The sequence below is a fragment of the Phacochoerus africanus genome, chromosome 16 (genome assembly GCF_016906955.1).
Source record: "Phacochoerus africanus isolate WHEZ1 chromosome 16, ROS_Pafr_v1, whole genome shotgun sequence".
NCBI classification, from domain to species: domain Eukaryota; kingdom Metazoa; phylum Chordata; class Mammalia; order Artiodactyla; family Suidae; genus Phacochoerus; species Phacochoerus africanus.
Genome location: NC_062559.1, coordinates 34,235,956 through 34,260,341, shown reverse-complemented (window position 1 = coordinate 34,260,341; position 24,386 = coordinate 34,235,956). Strand labels below are relative to the sequence as shown.

Here is a 24,386-nt window from a genome sequence, read left to right as displayed (position 1 = left end):
TGAGTTATTAATGGAAAGAATATAGCATAGGGACTCTGCTATAATACTGATATTATGTATCAGTAATATTTATTATGGATACAAGTTATGTATCAGTTCTATTTATTACTAATATGTATTACCTTACCTTCATGGAACAAACATCGAAGCCACTGTCATTTCAGAGCACAATGACAAAAGTCAAACGGCTTCATTCTCTCTCAGAATGAAACTCAATGTGGAGCATGGAAGGCTAGTCAAAAGAACAGTCAAAGGCCTTAACTCTCCACATATCTCTCACCATGTCCTACTTTTCAGGCAGGAGAGTGCAATGACATGTAGAATGGGAGAAAGGCTATCATGCAAAGATAAGAAACATAGGGAAACTCCAAAAAGAGTAACCTGATATAGGCACAATAAACTTAGAAGCCAAACATTTGAATTTGACTCTTTATCCCAGCTATTAGTGAGTATCAGACCAAAGATATAAATTTAACATTTCATTTTAGAAAAGAAGACCACAGCTTACTGTTTCAGCAATAATCAAAATATTAATACTTTTTACTTTACTATTATTATTATTATTTTTTTTTATGGCTGCACCTGAAGCATACGGAAGTTCCCAGGCTAGGGGTTAAATTGGAGCTGCAGCTGCCAGCCTACGCCACAGCTATAGCAATACGTGATCCAAGCTGCATCTGAGATCTATGCGGCAGCTTGTGGCAATGTCAGATCTTTAACCCACGGAGTGAGGCCAGGGATCAAACCTCATCCTCATGGACACTACCTTGGGTTCTGGATATGCTGAGCCACAATGGGAACATCTACTCTTTACTTTATGAAAACAATTTTTGACTCTAATATTTCAGAAAGGCATATATGTTTCAATATCAAGAGGTCATACAGGATTTTTTTATGCAAAACAAGGTGAAAATTTTTCTATTCCTTTTTAAAGACTTAAATGAACCCTAACCAGAAGAGGGCAAGAAATACCAAAATAATGTGTTTTCTCTAATGACTTCCCTTATATTTGTCCTCTTAGGAACTCAACTCAGCTGAAAAAACCAAACAGTTACCTCTTTCACAGGAGTAGTACAAAAACCTAACTACTCTTTGACAAAGCATTTATGGATAGGCTTCCAAACTGCTGATGGACAAGAATATAATTTTATCCATGATTCTAAAAGGTTTCTCAATAATGTGGTAAAAACTTCTAATCAATTATATTCTATGTAAAATAATCTTATCAGAGGAAAATCATGTTTGTAGTATGTACAATAAGTTCTTTCATTCACCAGGCACTATTATACAGCTTATCTCATTTAATCCTCACAACATCCTCACCAGAGGTGGATGAGGAAACTCAAGTCCACGGAAGGTAAGCCACTGTTCACAGTGACACAGTTCATACTCGAAAATATCCAAACCAAGACATGAATCTCAACCCAACTCAGTTCTGGTCATGAAGTCAAGTTAGTAGGTCATGAACAGCAATTTTTTTTAAGATGTGATAGAACAGAAAATAACCGTTATAGGAAAATATAAAATAATAAATTTTTTTGAAAACCATTTCTCTAAACCACTCTTAGACTAGAAGTAACAAAGCACTTGGAAAGAGAATTTTACAGCTTTTGGGAGTATTTCAGAGATTATTTACTCTTACTATTCTATTTCACTTTATAGATAAAGAAATGCACAGAAAGTTTGGGTGATTTTCTTTACCCACAGTCATATTGCTAAGTTAGTAGAAGGGCCAGAATAAGAGCCCAGGGCTGTTGAGAGGAAACTGATGTGAGAAATATATGAGAAGGCATATTTCACTGCAGGAGAGAAAGGGGTACTATCAATAATCACACCCAGAACAATGAATAAACTTGAACTGTCCTGGGCAAATCAGAGTGTGCATTATACGGCTTTAGAAGCAACCCAAAATTTGTCTATCAAACATGATGGGGAAAAAAACTGTGCTCAAAGTCATTTTTTTAAATGTAGATTTTTTTTTTTTTTGATGTGTTTGTGGGAGAATGTGAAAACCACATCTTACTCCTCTGTTATCTTGATCCTGCCTCCCAAACATCATTTTTTTAAACATGGCAGAGCAGTTTGAAATTACACATAAAGCTATAAGCAAGTAATAGCCTTTACATCTGTGTTGTGGATTTTTTTCCTTTTTTTTTGATATTCACGTAATGTAAATGCTTAGCTACCAGAGAAACAGGAGGGAAAAATACGCACTTCAGGGAAACACAGCAAAGAAACTATCAGGACCTTGTCAAAGATGCACAAAGATTTCTCAGTGTTTTCTGGCTTTGACACAAAAACTGGCAAGGACACATTCAAACTAAATTGCTTATATTTTGAAAGAATGCTCACCAGATGCAAGCAACATTTAATGCAAGTGACAGTTTCTATAAATATAATTCAAAACTAATATTAATATTCAAGGAACTCAGCAAAGAAAATTTAAAAAAGGAATCTCTTATTTTCACATGTAGTTTTCTCAGTTGGTAACTCAGAGAGAATGTTAGTCCCAGCATTTCTTACCACAGCTAAGTATTGTATAGCAATGAATGGACTTTTCAACCAGTGAGAAGATAACTAATACTCTAGCCTATAAAGTCATTATGTAAATGTAACTGGCTTATACTGCAGCCCTTAAGACTTGAAACATCTGTTCAATACAAGGTCTTCTTATGTATGAGAAGTTTCAAACTGCGTATTACAGCATTTTCCAGCATCCTTATAACATGATGGTTTTGTCCTTTACTACTTAAGAGACTTTTAAGGTGTGATCCCTGTTGAAGTACTGAAGTTATTGCTCTCATCACCATCTGCTCATATACATTTTCACCTAAATTCATATACATTCACAACTATATTAAAAATTATCTTCGCACAATTTGGCACTTAATTATATGAATTAACATTGCACTTACCTGAGGTCACCAATTCAACATGATGAAAAGTAAGGACCAAAGATGTGAACCAAACAGGAGATAAAAGAGTGGTCAGGTTGGCAAAATTTGTGTCATAAGGACTATGCACTAAACTAATGGTACAGAACCTATGGCCTTCACACTCAGCCTATGTACTCAGAATTCAGACACAATTTGAACCAGGTATGAGTACTGGTTTCCTCTTCCTTCCACAAAAGATTAGAGTAAATGAATTAGAAAAGAGTCACAGATTGTCATAGGAAAGCACGTTGAGAACAAAATAATATGAAATCTGAGTTTAGAAGTAAAGGAAAAATCTTATTATATAATTACAAAAAGTCAAAATAAAGGAAGCAGGTACTCTTCCCTACCATGCTGGTAGGGTATAAATGTGTGCAACCATTGTGATTAGCAGTTTGCATACACTTAGTGAATTTAATATATTTATACTAAATATATATAATTATTTATATATAATAATTTATATACAAATAACATAAATATATATAATTTTTATATATTATATTTATATATTATATATAATATATTATATTTCTATATTATATAAATATATTATATTTGAATAATATAAATATATAAATAATAATTTATATATAATATAATATAATATATAATATAATTATTTTAATATATTATATTATATTTAATATATATTAAATACATTAATATATATAAATATAAATGTAAATATATATTATAATTATATTAATATATGTCTATAAATATATAAATATTTTATATTTAATATAAAATTGAATTTAATATAATTATAATAATTATATATAATATAAATAATATATATTTTATATAATATAATAAAATATAAATATATAAATATAAAAATAAATATAAAATTTTACATAATAATTTATGTATAATAATTTAATATTTATTATAATATATAATAATTTATTTAAAAATATAATTATTTATGTATAATTATTAACAATTTATTTATTATGATCATAGTATATAATTAATTATACAACATAATAAATTGTATATTATTATATTGCAGATCCCATTGTGGCACAGTGGTTAACGAATCCAATTAGGAACACTGAGGTTGTGGGGTTCAATCCCTGCCCTTGCTCAGTGGGTTAAGGATCTGGCGTTGCCATGAGCTGTGGTGTAGGTTGCAGACGTGGGTCGGATCCCATGTTGCTGTGGCTGTGGTGTAGGCCGGTGGCTACAGCTCCGATTTGACCCCTAGCCTGGAAACCTCCATATGCCGTGGGAGCGGCCCAAGAAATGGCAAAAAAAAAAGACAAAAAAAGTGAAAGATAAAAATAAAGAAAATAACTAAATAAATAATATATTACTATATAAATCATATATAATTTATTATATTTTATGTATATTTAACATATAGATTATATAACTATGTAATTATAGGTTATATAATTACAATAAATTATAATTATTCTATATTATATAATTACAATATAATTAATATGAAATATATATTATTTAATACATACTAATATTTAATATATATAAAGGCATATATATATATTTTTTATGCCTTACTATCCAGAGATACTTTTCCATATAGTTACACAGAACCTTATATGACATGAGCCATCAGTGTTATTTATGCTAATAAATTTTAGTAACAATCACTAGAGGATTGGATAATAAAAATGTGACACATGAACAAAAATTAACTCCCAAATGGAACCTAGACCTAAATGTAAAACCTACAACTATAAAATTTCTAAGAGAAAATGTTCATGACCTTTGAATAGTCAAAGATTTGTTATTTCAAAAGGATGCAAAAAAGCACTAACAAGAAAAGAAAAAATGGACAGATTTTAATTCATTAAAACTAGAAACCTATACTCCTCAAAATAAATTTTCTAAAAAAGGTAGAAAATATTTGCAATACATTTATCTGACAATGCACTGACACCCAAAATTAAGAAACTCTTATAGCTTTAGAAGACAAATAAACCAACTTAAAAATGAGCAAAATAAATTTGAACAGACATTTCACTAAAGAAAATGCAAGAATGACCAATACACCCTTGAAAAGATGTTCTACATCCTAGCTTATAGGAAAATAAAAATTAAGACCACGGTGAGGTAACCAATGCACTATTAGAATGGCTAAGATTAAAAACTGATAACACTGTACAAAGACATTACATCAGAGAAGATATAAAGATGGCAAATTTGCACATGAAAAAATGTTCAATACCATTAGCCCTTAAGGAAATGCAAATTAAATGAAATAGTATCACTTTATTAGAGTAGCTAAAATAAAAAATAATGGTATAAAATTTGGTTGTGATGATTGTTGTACACCTATAAATGTAATAAAATTCATTAAGAAAATTCACTAAGAAAAAAATGGAAATATCAAATGTTGGCAAGGATGTAGAGAAATTGGACAAATCATACTTTGCTGGTGGAACTGTAAAATGGTACAACCGCTCTGGAAAAGATTTTGACAGTTTCTTAAACAACAACAACAAAACCAATTCAACAACAAAACTTTGTATCTGCACAAAAGCATATTCAGAGTACTTCATAGTAGCTTTTTTTTTTTTTTGGAAAAGCCAAAAAATGGCAACAATGCAACTATCTTTCAATAGGTAAACGGCCACATCCATGCCAATCAGCAATGAAAAGGACACTAGTCACTGATACATGCAAGCCAACACTGCATATAGGAATTAAGGGCATTATGCTGAGTAAAAATATCCAGTCTAGCGATTAAATACTTTATTTTTCCATTTGTGAGGCATTAATAAGATGACATAATTATAGAGATGAAGGGCAGCTTAGTTTTTCCCAGGGTTTCACAAAGGGAACAGGAAGAGGTGGGAGAAGGGAGCCAAGAAGGATGAATGTGACTGTAACAGGTTAGCGTGAAGAATCTGCAGTGAGAGCGGAGTTCTGTATCTTAATTACAGTGGTCGTTACATCAGTCTAACTATGGAAAGACTCCAGAGAACTATATACACATGTACATAAAAATTAGCATATGTAAAGCTGGTGAAATCTGTGGGTTCCTGGTTTTGACCCTGCAGTAAAGTTATATAAGATGTTACTATTGTGAGGAAACTGGGTGCAGAGTATAGAGGACCACATCTATTATTTTTGAAATTATAACTCTATCATTATTTCAGAAGAAACAGCTTAAAAAAAAAAAGCAGACAATACCAAGAGTTGTTAAGAATGTGAAGGAAATTGAACTCTTACTCACTGCTGATGAGAGTGTAAAATGACACAACCACTTTGTACAACATTTTGACAATTTTTTATAATGTTATATATATGTGCCTATCGTATGACCCAGGAAGTTCATTCCAAGGCATTTACCTAAGAGAAATGAAAACCCTATGTCCATACAAAGATTTATCCATAAATTGTCATGCCAACTTTATTCAATCTAGCCCCAAACTGGAAACAACCCAAAATGTCCATCCATAGATGAAGGGATAAACAAATCATGGTACATCTATTCAACGAAATTGCACAAGAAAAAATGACCTACCAATCAAGCGATGGCAAGAATGAATCTCAAAATATGCTAAAAAATAACAAAAAAGCCGGAACCAAAAGGTATACCCTTTATAATTCCATTTATCAAAAATGTAATACAGGAAAAATGAATCCATTGTGACACAAAGATCAATGATTTCTTGGGCTAGGGGTGGGACCAAGTGGGAAGGGATACCAATCACCTGGGGTGAAGGAAATGTGGTAAATATTGACTGTGATATTGGTTACAGAGATATATTCATTTGTCTAAACTCAGAAAGCTATATATTTAAAATGAGCTTACTTTATTAAATGTATATTACACCCTAATAAAGTTTGCAAAATATGGTATAGGCTATAAAGAATATCAAGTAGCAATTACAGAAATTTGATGTACAAATGGCAACATGGGAAAAAAAAGGGAAAGAAAAAAGTGAGATTTATAGCATAATACTTTGGTATTAATGGAGAGGGAGCTTATTGTAGTGGTTAAAAGTCTGGACTCTAGAGCCTGCTAGCCCAAGTTGAAGCCCTGTCTCCACACATATGAATTATGCGCCCTCAAGCTAGGTTATTCAACTTTTCTGTGACCACAAGGTTAAGAATATCTACTGCACACTGTTGCTGTGAGGATTAAATGAATTCATGTTGGAAAAAGCTTAAAACAATAACTGAGATGTGCAAAGGGCTATCCAAGTGTTTGTTAAACAATAAATAAATGCAATGAAACAAACAAAAACAGTATAATCTTTTTCCAAGGGTACATATATATCAAAATAAGCTAACAGAGAGCAAATGTAGGGACATCCATTAAACACTTACATAGATGCTTGTAACAGAGGCACAGGAATGCAGGAAATAGGAAAAAAAAAGTAATAAAAAATAAAAGAGGGGCTATACATTGATCAATACCAAAACTTTATAGAGAGGATGAGAGACAAAGGCAAAAACAGAGCTTCAGGGTAGTGTACTGTTACACACACACACACACACACACACACACACTAACACGAGTACCAAATAAATTTCAGAAAGTTTCCATTATGTCTCATAAATGAAATATTATAACATGTTTTGAATCCTTTTCGTTATTTATATATCTCAGCAGGAAAAGGAAAGCTCCATGAAGATGGAACTGTCCACAGTGCTAATACACACTTAGACCCTTAAATAGTTGTTAATCTTATTCAGTAACAACCACTGAATACCTACTATGTGCTAGGCATCCTAAACTCTACACCAAATAAATAACCTTCAAAGTGCAGCACAGAATTAACTGGTAAATCTAAAATTAAACAAGAGATTGACATTTTTAGGAGCAAAAACAAACCTATTATCAGTGGGGTTTTGCCAGAACGTGCTTTAAATGTGCAGCTGAAGTAAAGGAAGAAGAAATGTATACATCTCCGCTGTAAAAAGACAAAAGAAAACAGTTCTCATGGAAAAGAAAATATAAAACTTATTCATAAGGTAACAGTTTACCATGGTTTCTGATCTTAAGAAGCAGGCACTCAAAGGAGGAATCTGATATGTAAATTAAATACTACTGTTGTTATTTTTGAATTGATGTTGTTATTTTTAAATTGACTACCAAGCAAAGAAACTTGGACTTGTCTTCACACACAGGACTTTGGTGCCAGGGCCCCTATTGAAAAGAAGGGGGAACAAAAGGACAGCCTGTAAGCATGAATAAGCAGTGCTTGCATCCCTGCTAACAAAATTACAGTAACTATCATGAAAACACTTCAATAAGTGTCTGAAATAAAAGCTGAATAGACCTTGGAAGAACACAAAGGAAAACATACTTTGAAGAGGAAAATATTAAGATATGTGTAAATACACAGATATCTCAAATAATTTAGTTGGTGGTCTCAGGGGAGAAAGTGACACTACTCCCCGGGGATCAGGTCACAGACACAATGTTAAATGCCTATAGTAAGTATCACAGCTCAAAGAAGGCATGGTAACTTCCCACATGTAAAGTCTGGAGGTATTTGTGTGCAGTTTTTCCGAGCTCCTCAATCCTGTCTGCACAGGAGAATCACTTGAAGGTCTAAAAGTACAAAACAGACCGCAGCCCTGAACAGTTAAAATCAAAATAAACTGGCTGGAAGCTATACATTCTCTACTGATCTGCTGAAATAAGAGTTTTTTCCCTTAAAACTTTTTATTTTGAGATAATCATAAATTCATAGGCAGTTGTAAAAAAAAAAATTAGAGACAGATGCCATGTACCCTCTATCCAGTTTCTCCCAGTGGTAACATCTTGCAAAATGATAGCACAAATTCACAACCAGGATACTTATGTTGAAAGAGTCATGACACAGCATGATTGCATCTCCACAAGGATTCTTCCTGCTGTCCTTTCTTTGCCGCAATCGCCTTCTTTCTCCCACCAATCCCAACCCTTGGCCCCGAACCCTACAATCATTAATGTTCTCCATTTAGTCATTGTGTCATTTCAAGAATGTTATATAAACGGCATCATTCAATATGTGACCTTTGGGGACTGGTTTCTTTCACTCAGAATAACTCCCTGGAGATTCACCCAAGTCATTTCACCTATCACTCCTTTTTGTTGCTGAGTAGGATTCCATGTGTCGCGGTTTAACAACTCACCTGTAAAGAAAATCTGGGATATTTCCAGTTTGGGCTGATTACCAATAAAGCTACTGTGAACATTCAAGTACAGGTTTTATGTGAACATAAGTTATCATTTTCCCTGGGATAAATGCCTAATAAAGTAACTGCATGTGTAGAGTCATGAGAAACCACCACTGTTTTCTAGAAGGGCGGTACCATTTTACATTCCAGCCAGCACATAGGAGTGATCCAGTTTCTTCACATCCTCGGCAGCATTCGGTGTTGTCACCTTCTTTAAGTCATTCTGATAAGTGTGCAGTAATAAGGTTCTGTAGTTTTACGCTTACTTTTCCCTAGTGGCTAATGATCCATTAGAGAAAAGTTTATCTTTCATGTACTTACTTGCCATCTGTATATCCTCCTTGATGAAATATTTCTTCCTGTTTTTGCCCATCTCCTAATTGAACTGTTTGCTTTTATATAGCTAAATTTTGAGAGTTAATTACATATTTTAGATACTAGTTTTTTTGTTGGGTATGTGGCTTGCAAAATTTTCTCCCAATTTGTAGCTTATCTTCTCATTCTCTTAGAGGTCTTTCACAGAACAAATGAGGTCATGTGTATAGACTTTTCTTCCTATGGATTGTGCTTTGGGTATGAAGTCTAGGGACTCTTTGCCTAGCCATAGATCTTGAAAAATCTCATCCTATTATTTTTTGTTTCTAAAATTGTTATAGTTTTATGATTTAAATCAATGATTTAAATCATTGATTTAAATAAATGATTCTTTCTGAGTTAATTTTTTATAAGGTATGAGTTTTAGGTCAATTTTATTATTCTACTTGTGAATGTCCGACTGCTCCATTTATTGAAAAGGCTATCCTTCCCCCACTGCACTGCTTTTGCACCTTTGTCAAAATTTAGTTTGTCAAAATTCTGTGGAGGACTATTTCTGTGCCATTTACCTATGTGTCTGTCCCTCCACCAATACCACAGTGCCTTAATCAAAATAGGCTTTAATCAAAATAGTTATACAAATGTGGATGAGTTCATGCCAGTCTTGTGCTTAAAAACCTTTTAAGCGTCCCCTGCCACATGTAAAATGATATCCCAGCTCCATGGCCAGGCTCACAGAGCCTTACAAAACCAGATCCCATTCAGCTTCCAGGCTGTACCTAGTGGGATCGTGCCCAGGCTACTACCCACTGGCACCACCAGACTTCTTATTGTTTTCTGAGCACATCTTAGAAACTCTTCACTGGAATGCACTTGCCCCAGATCTTCACAGCAGTATATTTTTTTGTCATCAGCTCTCAACTTAAATATGACATCCCTTAAAAAGCCAAATATGCTCCTTTAGTTGGACAGTACTCTAAGAGGTGTTATTATTGTCTTCATTCTATAAATGAGGAAATCAAGGCACATACAAGTTAATTACTCAACCAAGTTGCCCATTGTATGAAGCGGCAGTACAAGAATTCAGGTTGAGGCTATTTACATGCTTAGTCATCACACTAAAAAAAAAAAAAAAAGGTAGTGAAATGAAGAATGTTCTCTTTCTCTCTGGCTTCACTGATGGAGATGATGACGAATGCCAAAATCCTTATTACTTACTACCTTTTATTTGATTACTTCAAGTTCCAGTCCCAAAGAAAAGCACTGCTTTATCAGGAAAGGGTATGACATAGAACAGTCTTTAAGGTGAATTTCCTCAGTATAATTCACTTGCAAGATAATTACCAGGCTACAACATCCCTAGCTTTTCATTTGACTTCAGGGACCTCAACCCCAAATAGAGTATTCAATGAATTTCCTCCTCAAACTTAACTGTATCCTACCAGCCTTAAGACAGCTGGGTATACTGCCTTCTTTGCCTCCACTCTTGAAGTTTTAGAAAGCAAAAGATAGCCTTATTTACATAAATATCACTTTGAAATTTGAAACAATTCAAACTTTGAAACCAGACACAAACTTATAAAAATAAAAATGCATTTTTAAGTAAACATTTTCTGATTTTGAACGCTTTGTTCTGCTTCTTACTAAGTGTCCTCATAGTACCACCTTTCTCCCCCCAAGGAACCTATAGAAATCTGAAAAATTATGGAGTTCCCGTCGTGGCGCAGTGGTTAACGAATCCGACTAGGAACCATGAGGTTGCGGGTTCGGTCCCTGCCCTTGCTCAGTGGGTTAACGATCCGGCGTTGCCATGAGCTGTGGTGTAGGTTGCAGACGCGGCTCGGATCCCGAGTTGCTGTGGCTCTGGCGTAGGCCGGTGGCTGCAGCTCCGATTCAGCCCCTAGCCTGGGAACCTCCATATGCCGTGGGAGCAGCCCAAGAAATGGCAAAAAGACAAAAAACTAAAACAACAACAACAACAAAAAAAGAAATCTGAAAAATTAAAACACTTACTATTTACAAATTATTTCAGTGAACATTAGGAATTCTTGAAATATGAATATGTTCTCAAGTCTTTCTTTCAAAAGAAAATCACAGAAAAATCAGAGCAATAAATCTTTGGCTGAATAAATTAAAAAGCTCAGTCTCATAAAGCCAATTTTTTTCCGTTACCTACATACATTTGCTGTTTGGAAGCAGCCAACGTCGATTATTTATTTCTACCATGCCTTTCCTTATGTCTAGAAAGTGCCTGAGGATTTCAATTCTCTGAGCACGACTGTGCAAAGTTAGGATATCCTCCTGTATTTTATTCTGTGAGACTCCCTTCTAATTTGGGGAGGAAATAACTTTTGGCTGATTTTTGTGTTCTTTGGAACTACATCTGATCCACTTGTCAGAAACAAAGGCAGTAATGGCAAAACAAGGCAGTTTTTAAGAACTGAGTAGATAGTTTTTTGATATTAAGCTTCCCAAAGATATAGGCTTCTTAAATTTCTCTGAGTATTTTTAAAAAAAAGAAACACAAAAATCAATGTCAGCACCTTTACAAGGCTTCTTCAGGGATTTCATAAATGCTTTTTGGAGAAACCTCATCACCTCCTGTGCAATGAAAGAAAAAGGTGTGATGGAAGGAACAGAGTGGAGGGAACAACTATTAAAACCACAAACTCCCTTTTAAAACCACAAGCCAGCTTTAGTCTGAACGAAACAAAATATTCTATTGGATCCTCTAACCAAGAGCTATAAAAGAAAAAAATAAATAAAAAGTTAATCTCAGATATTAAGGGAAAGTTTATTGCATCAGAAAGAAAATTGATTCCTGTATAGTATTAACTTCATACACTAAAATGAACTGAAGAAACTAATTATTCAAAAACAAAGAATGGCCTTTGGGAAACTCTGCTGCCTAAAAGGAGTTAATGGGCAAAGCTTGTCTGGATTATTATCATGAATCAAACTAATGAGAGGACGAATATATGGTTCCCAGGTGAGAGTCTCTCCTGCACCGCTCCCCTTGCCGTTTCTGTCATGTGAGGAGAAATCAATGTCCACATAAAATGTGTGGCTAAAGCATTTACAGAAAATAAATGCCACGGTATTTATGGAGGTAGCTTTTTCCACAGCTGAAATATACTAGCTGTAGTAGAGTGGATAAAGAGAAAAACGGTAAATATTGTGCCGCAAATGGAAATGAAGTTAATACCCTGAAAATACACTGAGGAGAATCGAAATATAATGTTTAGCCATTTGCAGAAATATTTTGAGTCAAATATATATACATTTACATATCTATACATACACATATATACATAGATACAAATACATATTTATGTATGAATGTTAAATATACATTTGATTCAACATATATAATTATTTGTATTACATATAATATATATGTATATTTTCTGAAAAAAAAAGCCTAGAAACAGGAGATTAATCTATCTGGACATCAATATCCAACATCAAGATGATACACATATTACTTTATAAAGCATGATAGAAGGAAAATATAAATACAAAAGCTTAAACATGACCTTTCCTCTTCTCCTTTAAAAATGTGAACAAAGAATGATCTGCATGACACTGATAAAAAGAAAACCCCCAAAATAAGAATTTTAAAAGTATGACTGTCCAAGGAAGAGAGAGTCTTCTGTTGAGGAAAGTGGTTCCAGACTGCAGAAGCCAGTTGTGAGAGGAAGTAGAATAAGAGAACTCCATGAAAGATGTAAGAATATAGAAAAAAACTGTTTTATCTTGGGAGCTGTGTTCTTTTGTTTGCAATGAAATGGGCTGTGCAAAGGGTGGTAAGAGGTGGGAAGAGTGGAAAGTTGGTTATGCGGAAAAAAAAAAAATTCAGAGTATGAACTGAGCAAGGGAGAGGGCCAGATAATTGGGAAAGAATTGGCATTTTGGCCAAAAGAGCAGCAATGGGCTTCAGGGCTTCAAAAACAAAACCAGAAAAACAAAACAAACAAAACAAAAAAAGCCACTTCCTTAAAGTAGAATCACTAATCAATAAATCAAACTAATTAATAAATATACATTCATGAATTTCATTGGTGAATCAAGAACAGAAAAACTGATAAACTTACAGACACTGGAGAATCAAATTATAGGACCTGCAAAGCTGAGAACCAAATCCTAGAACTTGGTCTTTGAAACAACAGTCTCCCTCTGAGACTGTCACTGCCCTGGATGAGGTCTCAATTCCTTTGGACTCCATCTGCAGTGTTTTATACAAAAAGTAGGTGAGAATTAGTGAAGCATCTTCTCAATAAAATTGGGGGAGCTTCTCAAGAGTGGGGGAGGTAAGAGGATGGTAAGTGGCACAAATTTCAGGCATATATGGATCTCTAAATACTATGAAATGACAAATAAAATAGTGTGCCCAATTGGCAAGGATTATTTTGATATCTTTATTGAAATAAAACAGACTTAGATCAAAATGTGTAAATGACTTTCTTTTCTTTTTTGTTGCTGTTGTTGTTGTCTTTTGTCTTTTTAGGGCTGCACCCACAGCATATGGAGGTTCCCAGCCTAGGGGTCCAATCAGAGCTAAAGCTGCTGGTCTGCACCACAGCCACAGCAACGTGGGATCCGAGCCATGTCTGCGACCTATACCACAGCTCACTGCAACGCTGGATCCTTAACCCACTGAGCAAAGCCAGGGATCGAACCCTCAACCTCATGGTTACTAGTCGAGTTCCTTAACCACTGAGCCATGAAGGGAACGCCATGATTTTCTTTTTTCTCTTTCAATTTCTAAGTTTTCCAAAGTGCACATCTACATAAGGAAAAAGTAGTATAAAAAAAAAAATCTAGCGCAGATCTGATGTTATCTGGTATTAGCATCAACACATTTTCAGAAATATTTAAAAGCTTCTCATTTTTTATAGGGGACCACATTGATGATCATTGGGTTGGAGATTGGTATTTTTATTTCAATTCAGAAAAAAGGTTACTGATTGACATGCTATAATGATGGGCGCTCCTGAGAAAACAATGTGGCACAACCAATCTTTGGGATGTAAATCTATTACTGGGATCTCATACATAAAGAAACATATAGCAGATAAATAATACATTTAATTGTCAGCCTAACTTATTAATTGAAAAAACATTAAAGTGTTTATCGTTGATTCCCTTGTTACTCTTAGAACCACTGTCTTTTCATAATTGATGTATCTTTTAAAAATATTTTCCCTTTACTCTGTTTTAAAACTAGTACTAAAAATAGAGCTGTTCTTTTATCCTTTTCAGAGATAACTATTCTTTCTACAAAATATCCCTTAAATTGATGCCTTCAAATCACCTTCTAACCAAATAGTTTGTTTCTGAAATATAGGCCTATTTTCAATGTTATAACAATCTAAACACAGGAAGCCAAATTCGGGCCTTATCAAATTCAAATCTTTTTCTTACAAAGAATAGGATTACATTATCCATTCTTCTCTCTCTCTCTTTTTTTTTTTTTTTTTTTGCTTTTTAGGACTGCACGTGCTGCATAAGGAAGCTCCCAGGCTAGGGGTCGAGATGGAACTATATCACAGCCACAGCAACTCCAGATCCGAGCTGCGTCTGCGACCTACACTACAGCTCACAGCAATGCTGGATCCTTAACCCACTGAGTGATGCCAGGGATCAAACACGTGTCCTCATGGATAATAGTTGGGTTCATTACTACTGAGCCATGATGGGAACTCCCACATTTGGATGCTGAATGATATCTGTCTTTTATTTCAGGAAGGGGTAACCAAGCTCTTGTCCAAGTTATTCTATCAATTTGCTGATGTATCCTAATTTTATCCCTTAGGCTCAATCAGTGAAAAATGAAGAAGTTAAGAGACTGCTACACTCAGCAAAATGGAGGGAAAACTATTTGAATTATTGGTGTATATTAGCATTATACTTTAAAATTTAAACTTTTAGAATTGATCACTCACTATTAAAAGAAATTCTGTAAGTATTTTTAACATAATTTTGTTTCAGTTATTCTTAGTTTATCACTGAAGTCCATTTTTCACATATGAATAAGATGGAAAACTCAAAATACCATATATCTATGATCTTAAATTACTGTAAAATATTTATTTTTTAATTATTTTTATTTTTTGCATCATAGCTGGTTTATAGTGTTTCTGTCAATTTGCTATTGTACAGAAAGGTGACCCCGTCACACTTACATATATACATTCTTTTTCTCACATTATCATGCTCCATCATAAATGACTAGATATAGTCCCCAGTGTTATACAGCAGAATCTTATTGCTTATCCATTCCAAAGGCAATAGTTTGAATCTATTAACCTCAAATTCCCAGTCCATCCTACTCCCTCCCCCCTCCCCCTTGGCAACCACAAGCCTATTCTCCAAGTCCATGATTTTCTGTTCTGTGGAAAGGTTCATTTGTGCTGTATATTAGATTTCAGATATAAGTGATATCATATGGTATTTGTCTTTCTCTTTCTGACTTTCTTCACTAGTATGACCATTCAAAATCTATGAGATGCCGCAAGAGCAGTGCTTAGAGGGAAATTCACTGCAATACAGGTCTTCGTCAAAAAAGAAGAAAAATCTCAAATTGACAACTAAATCCACCACCTAATTGAATTAGAAAAAGAAGAACAAACAAACCTAAAGTCATCAGAAGGAAGGAAATCATAATGATCAGAGAGGAAATCAATAAAATAGAGATTCAAAAAACAATAGAAAAAAATCAGTAAAACCAAGGGCTGGTTCTTTGAAAAGCTAAACAAAATTGACAAACCTCTGGTCAGACTCACCAAGAAGAGGAGAGAAAAAACCCAAATAAACAAAATCAGAAATGGAAAAGGAGAAACCACAATGGATACTGCAGAAATACAAAAAACCATAAGAGAATACTATGAACAATTATATGCCAATGAATTTGACAACCTAGAAGAAATGGACAACTTTCTAGAGACTTACAGCCTGCCAAAACTGAACCAAGAAGAAATAGATCAACTGAATAGACCGATCACTAGAAATGAAATTGAATATGTCATAAAAACACTCCCTACAAATAAAAGTCCAGGACCAGATGGCTTCACAGGCAAATTCTACCAAACATACAAAGAGGAAATTATACACATCCTCCTTAAACTTTCCCAAAAGGTTGAAGAAGAAAGAACACTCTCAAAGACATTCTATGATGCCACCATCACACTAATACCAAAACCAGACAAAGACACTACCAAAAAAGAAAATTATAGGCCAATATTTTGTTGAATATACACACAAAAATTCTCAACAAAATTTTAGCCAACCGAATCCAACAACATATAAAAAAGATCATACACCATGACCAGGAGGGATTCATCCCAGGTTCACAAGGATGGTTCAACATATGCAAATCAATCAACATCATACACCATGCTAACAAAAGAAAAGTCAAAAAAACCACATGATCATCTCAATAGATGCAGAAAAAGCATCTGACAAAGTCCATCATCCATTCATGATAAAAACTCTTACCAAAGTGGATATAGAAGGAACATACCTTAACATAATAAAAATTTAATACCTAATTCTAATTTTTTAACTCTAGAAGTCTTTTATTGACATCTTTCATTATTTAAAGATTTTAATTTTTTTAAACGTTTGCTTCTTTGGTTGACAGCTATATCATAAAATGTTTTTCTGTCATTTTATTCTTATTTTAATAGCATTTACCATTACTTTCAAGTCATTGAGTTTTCATTTCGAGTTCCATTCTTTCTAATTTGACTTAGGAATTTTAGTCCTGAACTTTGTGCAAAACATATTCATATATGCTATATTCTATCATAAAATACAACTAGGAAAAACTGATCATCTGCCTCTAAGCAGGTCAAAATATAGAAGGTCCCAGAATAATATTCACTTCCCCAAATTAAACATGCTACATATAATATATAAAGTTTATCTGTATAGGAAAACTTACTATAAACATTACTATAAAATGTAATTATAAATAAAACTGATTATTAATTCAAAAAAGTAATCATCAAGTCACAAGTTTACCATAAGTTTTACCCATACTCATAATTTGCACAACTTTACTCTGACAGGAATTTTTTTTCCTTACTCAAAACTATTTCCTATAGGTTCTCACTGCATTTCTAATTTCCTTGAAAAATCCACAGCAGCACAACTTTTACTGGCATAACAGCTCTGGGACAGTGCTTGTAGTTGTTAGATTTACATCTAGTTATAAGACAAAAACATAATAATTCTGCCTAACTAAAAAAAAAAAGTACAGTCAAAATCAGGCCTGACATCCAGAGAATCCAGGATAAATATATAGAATACAAATATATAGAATATAATTATGCATTTTAAGCTATACTACACATTAGAGGAAACAGAAATGCAGATAGAGCTGTTCTACAAAGTAGAACAATTACACGGGTATATTTCAACCCAGAGAAAAGAAAAAGACTGCAGAGTGTTCCTGCAACTCTGTTCCTTAGGTTTCCAATCTCAATTGTGGTTACTGTCTCCAAGTTCATTTGTGCAAGACAGTAAGGTCACAGGAAAGAGTACTACACAAAAAAGCAGATTTGGAGGTCCCATCGTGGGTCAGTGGTTAATGAATCCGACTAGGAACCACGGGGTTATGGGTTTGATTCCTGGCCTTGCTCAGTGGGTTAAGGATGCAGCGTTGCTGTGAGCTGTGGTGTAGGTCGCAGATGCAGCTCGGATCTGGGGTTGCTGAGACTGTGGTATGGGCCGGCAGCTATAGCTCCAATTAGACCCCTGGCCTGGGAACCTCCATGTGCAGCGGGTGTGGCCCTGGAAAATGACAAAAGAAAGAAAATGCAGATTTAAGATCTAGACTTAGTACAGTGTCCTACTTCACAGAGGTATTGTGACAAAATGGTACTATCTGAAACTATTACAGTATATTTCATGAAAATATGGAAGTTAATAAATGTATAAAGGCAAATAAAATAATGAAATCTTGAGACAGTTTTATTTGATACAGTTGGTACAAAAGTAAAATTAAAGCAAAGCGATTCTGAGAGGCGGGGTAGGAGTGGGGAGTGGAGGAGAGGAGCCCTGCAGAACCAGGTCGGGGGTGGGGGGTTGGGGGGAAATCGTTACAAATAATTATTTCAACTTTTCACCTCATTGTCATATTTTCAGTCAGCATTTGCATCTGTATTTAAAGAGCCACAATCTTTTCTAGGCAGAAAAAATATTATAAAACTGGTAACACAAAAAGTGAACTACTACAATTTTAAAACATCTGATTTTTCCTGGCCAATGTGACTTTAAAGGTATTATCACACAGAAGGAAAAAAATTATGTGGAACAAATGAAAAAAAGTACCTCTCTCATAAACTTTGAAACATAATATTACATATTTTTTTTAAAGTCTAAGGAGAAATTTTGGGGAGAAAAAGACATAGTCTTCAAAAAATAATTTAACTTGGCCTGAATTCATAAGAATATCCCTTAGTTTTGCAAATTGCCTCCAATTTGCTGAGAGCCATTCTTTTATGCCAGCTTAAAATAAGCAAAGATTACACAAGTACCATGTGCCATCCTAAATAAGGAAAGGGGGAAAAAAACAAGTACAATATGGTATTTAAACAGCTGTGTGAAGATCACTGGTTAAAACAAGAATCATTTTTTCAGCTGAGCTTGTTATGCTTCATTTTGCTAAATATAAACTAGTGCATCATTAAATTAACCACTGATTTGTAGACCAAAGCCCAGAGCCCCACCTGCAAATAATCCAATAAACATAATAATTTTTCAAATGCTAGTGAAATTGTCATAATTTGGGGCTGAAAATGTGGATAAGGAAGAAAAAAATGCAGAAATTATTTTGTAGCTGTAATGGGCAAAATGCAGTTGTTTTCATTATTTGCAGTTTTATTTGAGGGAGCTGACAAATGTACAACAAATAATACTTTTGTAAATACTCTAGTAAGAATTTCACACCAGTCAATTAGTGAAGATTATTGCAGAAGCTCAATCTTTCGGAAACAAACAAAAATTTTAGATGTTGTGCAGCCAGTCTAGTTGAGCATTACAAGCAAATGAGCTTGAACCAGTTGACAAAATGGAGCAAAACAAAGCATGCACTTAAAATAATTTTACTTCAAAATGTCCACGAGGCAACATTCAGTATATTAGAATAGTTAATGTACTATGTGGTATGTCACTGACCAAAGAATTAATACTTGTTCACATAGACTCACTTTAGTCTCCTCTTTCCATTATGTTAGAGAATTTTATTTCCCCATAAAGGAAATAAGGCCTTGTGGTAAAATGTGTGATTAAGCAAGTATGTTCAGAAGGTAATAAATATTCGTGGTCTCAGGGCCATCGTGTTACACAAATCCATTTAGAAAAGAGGCTCTTTAAGCGAAATTCATGTACTCCTCCCTCATTCGCCAGAAAGTTCGACAGAGAGAATCTGGGGGCTGGTCCATATATTTGGATGGAAAAGAGATCACATGTTTATTTTCACTTGCATCTAACTAAATGTTTAAATTTCTCACTATTAAGAATGCAGACAATAAAGCATTAGCACTACCTTGGGCCAATAGAGGTCACAGATATTCTGAAATATTGTCATGCTCATCACTAACTCCAAAATTAAAATAACTTAATACAAGTAATACCATTTCTTACTTATTATTACCATACAATTGTTAGTATATTGGAGATCTGAAAGTATTTTGTTGACTATATTTCAACTTAACTCATTTGTTTTATAATCCTATGCAACATATTTTGTGCATCTGAAAACATTCTGTGACAGCCAAGGACTTCCCCAGATTGACCAAAAAAACCTCTCTTAAACACCTTTTATGTTTAATCCAACAAGGTGAGGGAAAGAAGAAGACATGAAATTCTGGAGCTTAAAATTATATTTTGTGTTAAAATTTTTTTTTTTTTTTAGTTTTGCCTTACTTTTTAAATCTGTAAGGACAATCTTCTTAGCTGAAGCCAATCAAATAAAAACAGCTTTAAGCACTAATTGACATCTTCCTCATCCATCCTTTATTGGTTCTAGCAAGTGCTCTTTTGTTTAAAGTTTTACACTAACAGTGGGAAAAGTATTAAATTTATTTTAAAAGTAACTTCAACATGAAGCAGTTTATGATGGAGGGAAGATGTTGCGTAACCTTGACAGTATACTGCTTTCTATGCCCAGTGAATGTAAACAGCTTCTTGTGATCCTGGTTGATGGATATTGGAGAAGGGGAGGAAAAGGTTTTGCAAGACCAGCAGCTACACACCAGAGGCCAGGATGACTGGCTCTAGTAAAAAGACTGTATCTGGAACAGTAGTTGCAATTGGAATCACAATCTGATTAAACTTACAATAAAACATCGCAGCTGCCCAGGCCCATCCTCCTTTTGCACAAGCCAAGAAGGTGAATAAAATGAGTATGTGATAAAATGCCTACTACTGAATTGCTCAAGTATGTCAGGGTGGCTCTAATCTGTGCAATTCCTGGGATAGTCTTAGTCTCCTGGATTGGAGAACACTTCCAGGGCTTTCCACTCGGCCCCCTTTCTTCATAATATCCCTCATACCATGACTCAGAGAAAATATAAAAGTTCGGTAGGGTAATAAACGTCAAAGAACTAGGACAATGATCACAAAGTAGATATACAGACTCCCTGGAACTAGAGTGAGATGAGTTCAATCTAGAGGGGGAGAGAGGGAGGGAAAGAGGAAAGGAGCAAAATCATCATCTGTTCACCATAAGGTCTCATCCTTCCAGAATGATGGCAGGGTTTGGTTTCCTGCAAAGTTTAGTGTCAAGTGAGGGTCATGTCTAGGAACCTCTAAAAGAGCTCAGAATTTTCCCTCTATGATGTTCAATCACTCTGATCAATAACTGAGATCCCACCAAGGAACAAAGATTTTCAGTATATATTTATAGCAATAGCAATGGTATTCCCAAAGGAATCTAGCTCTCCCCCTTTTATTTAAGGGTACTGGGCTTGTTAACTGCATCAGGCCTAGAAACTTAGTGAGAGCCCATGGTGTGCCATGAAGGTGAATGAAATTGGGTTTCTGCTCATGTGACCCAAAAGTTTCTGCCCTAAAGACTGTACTTTAATGGTTTAGCCACCACCAATGGTAACCACATTGAGGTCACACAATTTCGATTGTCACTCTGGCTCTTCCACCCATTATAGTGACTATACCCACCTTGCCTTCAACAGTTACACCTAGACCCCCAGCCTCTGTGACTCCTGGATTCCATGATTCCATTTAGAATGAGAGCCCATTTCAAGAGCGGCACGTAACATATTCCAAGGCAATTAGAGCATCCCAGGATTTTTTCAAGATTCGAGTGCTCCCTCCACTGATGCATTTCCCAATATCTCAACAAGGGAAGTGTTTGCGGGTCACACAGGATATATCCACTATTATCTCCCTAGTTTAGCTGAGGCCATTATATTGTCTTCAAGCTGGGAAAAATTAATCCCCTCAGAGAAACAAGGAGGGGCTGGCTCCACAATAAAGCACAGGTGAAACTACAAATAAAGCAGAGAGAAAACTGATGTTTAAAATCCTCAGCTTCCTGTTCCCATGTCTACCCAATCGATTCTCATCTTTTACATCAAAAAGTTCGGGAGGCTGTGAATTTAACTTAACATGTGATTCTACAACCCTCAGGGGGCAAATCTGGGGTCTTATCTTCTGCTGCATCAGCACTGCAACAATAAGAGACAGGACAATCTTGAGGGACCAAGCGCATCAAGGAGTTCCCTGTTTCTCTCACCATATTCGAATTGAGAGTTTAAAGCCCTAAACTCATCATTTCCTTTCTATGCAGTCAAAAGCAGCCAACCCACTGGAGACTCCTGGAAGTCATTCATCATTCCCACGACAATGGTCAATTACAACTTCCATTTGATTTCCCAAAGCTTTGGCTTTAGAGAACACCTGACTTCCAATAAGAAAGCTGCTAATTTAAGTAACTAAAAGCGCATGGCAGGGCATGCTGGCAATGAGAGCCTACTGTGGTCAATCCCAATCAGTCCAGATAAGTGATTCCAGATTCTCAGCTTTGAAATCTTTTCTGAGACCAGTCCTGGTGATTATCCCCTAGAATTGAATTATTCTAGGTATTTCAAACATGGGGAAGTTAACAGGAGAAATTGAATATGCAGGGGTTAGAAGAACAACAGGGTGCATAGCTGGAGGCACAAAATAAAAACAGGGCTGCTCATCAAAGCCAGGGCACTACCATGCTGGGCTGGGGCCCACATGCCTGCAACTACTGCTGAACTGGAAACACTGCCACAGTGGCCACTAGGACTGCTCTGTTACTGCTCAGTGGAGCTCATATTTCTCAACAGCAGCACAGACAGTGATGCTTAAGAAACCAAGCCCAGAGCTAGCAAAACATCCAGCCACGTGTAGTGACCCTCAGTCATCCTCCACTCCTGCTGGATGAAGGACACTTTCCAATAAAGGGAAACAGCTTCTTCTTCCTTCTCGCCCTTCCATCTTTCATCATCACCTTCCATTGGTTGTATCTAACAGACACCTTGTTAGCAACGGTGTCTGGCACACGTGGTTCACAGGCTTTGTATCCCTGCAGTGGAGTGTACAAGGGCAGGCATGGAGCTGAGAGATGACAGCCCTCGATGGTACAAAATTAAACACCAGTGGTTAAATAGAGTATGGCGGTTTTTATCTTTGCTTCACCATAGAACAAGTAAGCTCAATGGTAAATTAAGAATTGTAAAAAAAAAGGTATCACGGAAGTACTCAAAATGCCTTTTCATTCTATCTTAGCTTTCTCAATGTTCAACATGTATTTCCCATGTACCAGTTATTGTGTCGAATCCTGGAGTTAAATAGGCAAAAATCAACTCCAGGAGTTTTTAACACTAGCTTGAGGAAAGAAACAAAATACAATATAATAGGAACTAGGCTACATGCACCAGATCTAGAGAAGAGAGAACTACCACTCACAAAAGAGTCAAGGAGGCTTCAGGAAAGAAGTGAACACCTTGCAGTAAAATTAGAGTTTGGTGAGAATATAGCAAGAAAGGGGTACTCCAGGTCAGAAATACAGCAGGTGCAGAGGTACACACACGTGACAAAGCATGCCTGGAAAGTGGCAGAAAGTTACACGGTTGGAATATCAAGTGAGAAGCTGAGGCAGGTGGTGAACTGGGCAAAAAGCTGGACTGGTTACAAGGGGTGAAACAGGGTTCTGTTTCTCCTACAGCTGATCACATGTTGTTTGAGGGCTTCATACAGCAGCCCTGTAAGATCCAACCTGCATCCTAGAAAGATAACTGCCAGAGGAGAGGAGGATTGATTAGAGAGCATAACACTGAGGGAATGGAAGAGCAGTTAGCTATTCCAGTGAGAGGAAATAGCACTAAAGGTGCAATAAACTGAACTAAATCCCCACTTGTCCTATATTCACTGCCTAAGAAAAGCCTGGCTCTCCTCCTCCTTCCTTTTATAAGTTCCCAAGCTTCTAATCAATCTGTCAGGTAAGCCCATTTCAAAACTATCCATATATATTCTAATGACCACTTTAATAACCATGTTTCTCTATTGAGATTAATAAAATTATCCTACAGATTTTTCTAAACAAAAGATGGAGACCTGTGGAACATCACTGAAAAGAGAAGCTAGTCAAGAGCAATGTGAGTTAAGGTGTGGAATACATTCTATTTTTCACTTATTTTGTTACGACTGTTTTACAGCAAATCTACTCTTAATATTCCATTTATCATTTAAATGCTGTCATATTCCCTCAAACATGTGAAATAGAAGGACTAGAAATTCCCCAAAGCAAACCAAGAGGAAAATATTTTTAAAGTGTAGTGGCAAATCCCACCCACAGAAAAATTAAGAATTGATTCCTTTTGCTTTGAAGGTGGCCCTCCCCCAGAACAGCACTGACTTTTTCATGTCGTATTAAAAGGCAATCAGTTGTGACACTATCACAGCCCATTTTATACTGCCCACCAG

The 24,386-nt window shown here is 35.3% G+C and overlaps 1 protein-coding gene across 6 annotated transcripts in view; it reads right to left on the bottom strand.

The window, feature by feature from the left end:
• IMMP2L (inner mitochondrial membrane peptidase subunit 2) overlaps positions 1-24,386 on the bottom strand; it is a 916,780-nt gene that overhangs the window by 655,516 nt on the left and 236,878 nt on the right. Inside the window, exon 6 of one of the 6 annotated variants that reach the window (XM_047763800.1) lies at positions 13,495-13,629. The exons of the other annotated variants lie outside the window; for them this stretch is intronic. Within the exon in view, the coding sequence (XP_047619756.1) occupies positions 13,590-13,629 (40 nt within the window). The 3' untranslated portion in view covers positions 13,495-13,589. Of the gene's footprint in view, positions 1-13,494; positions 13,630-24,386 lie in introns of those variants that run through there. 6 annotated transcript variants of the gene reach the window in all.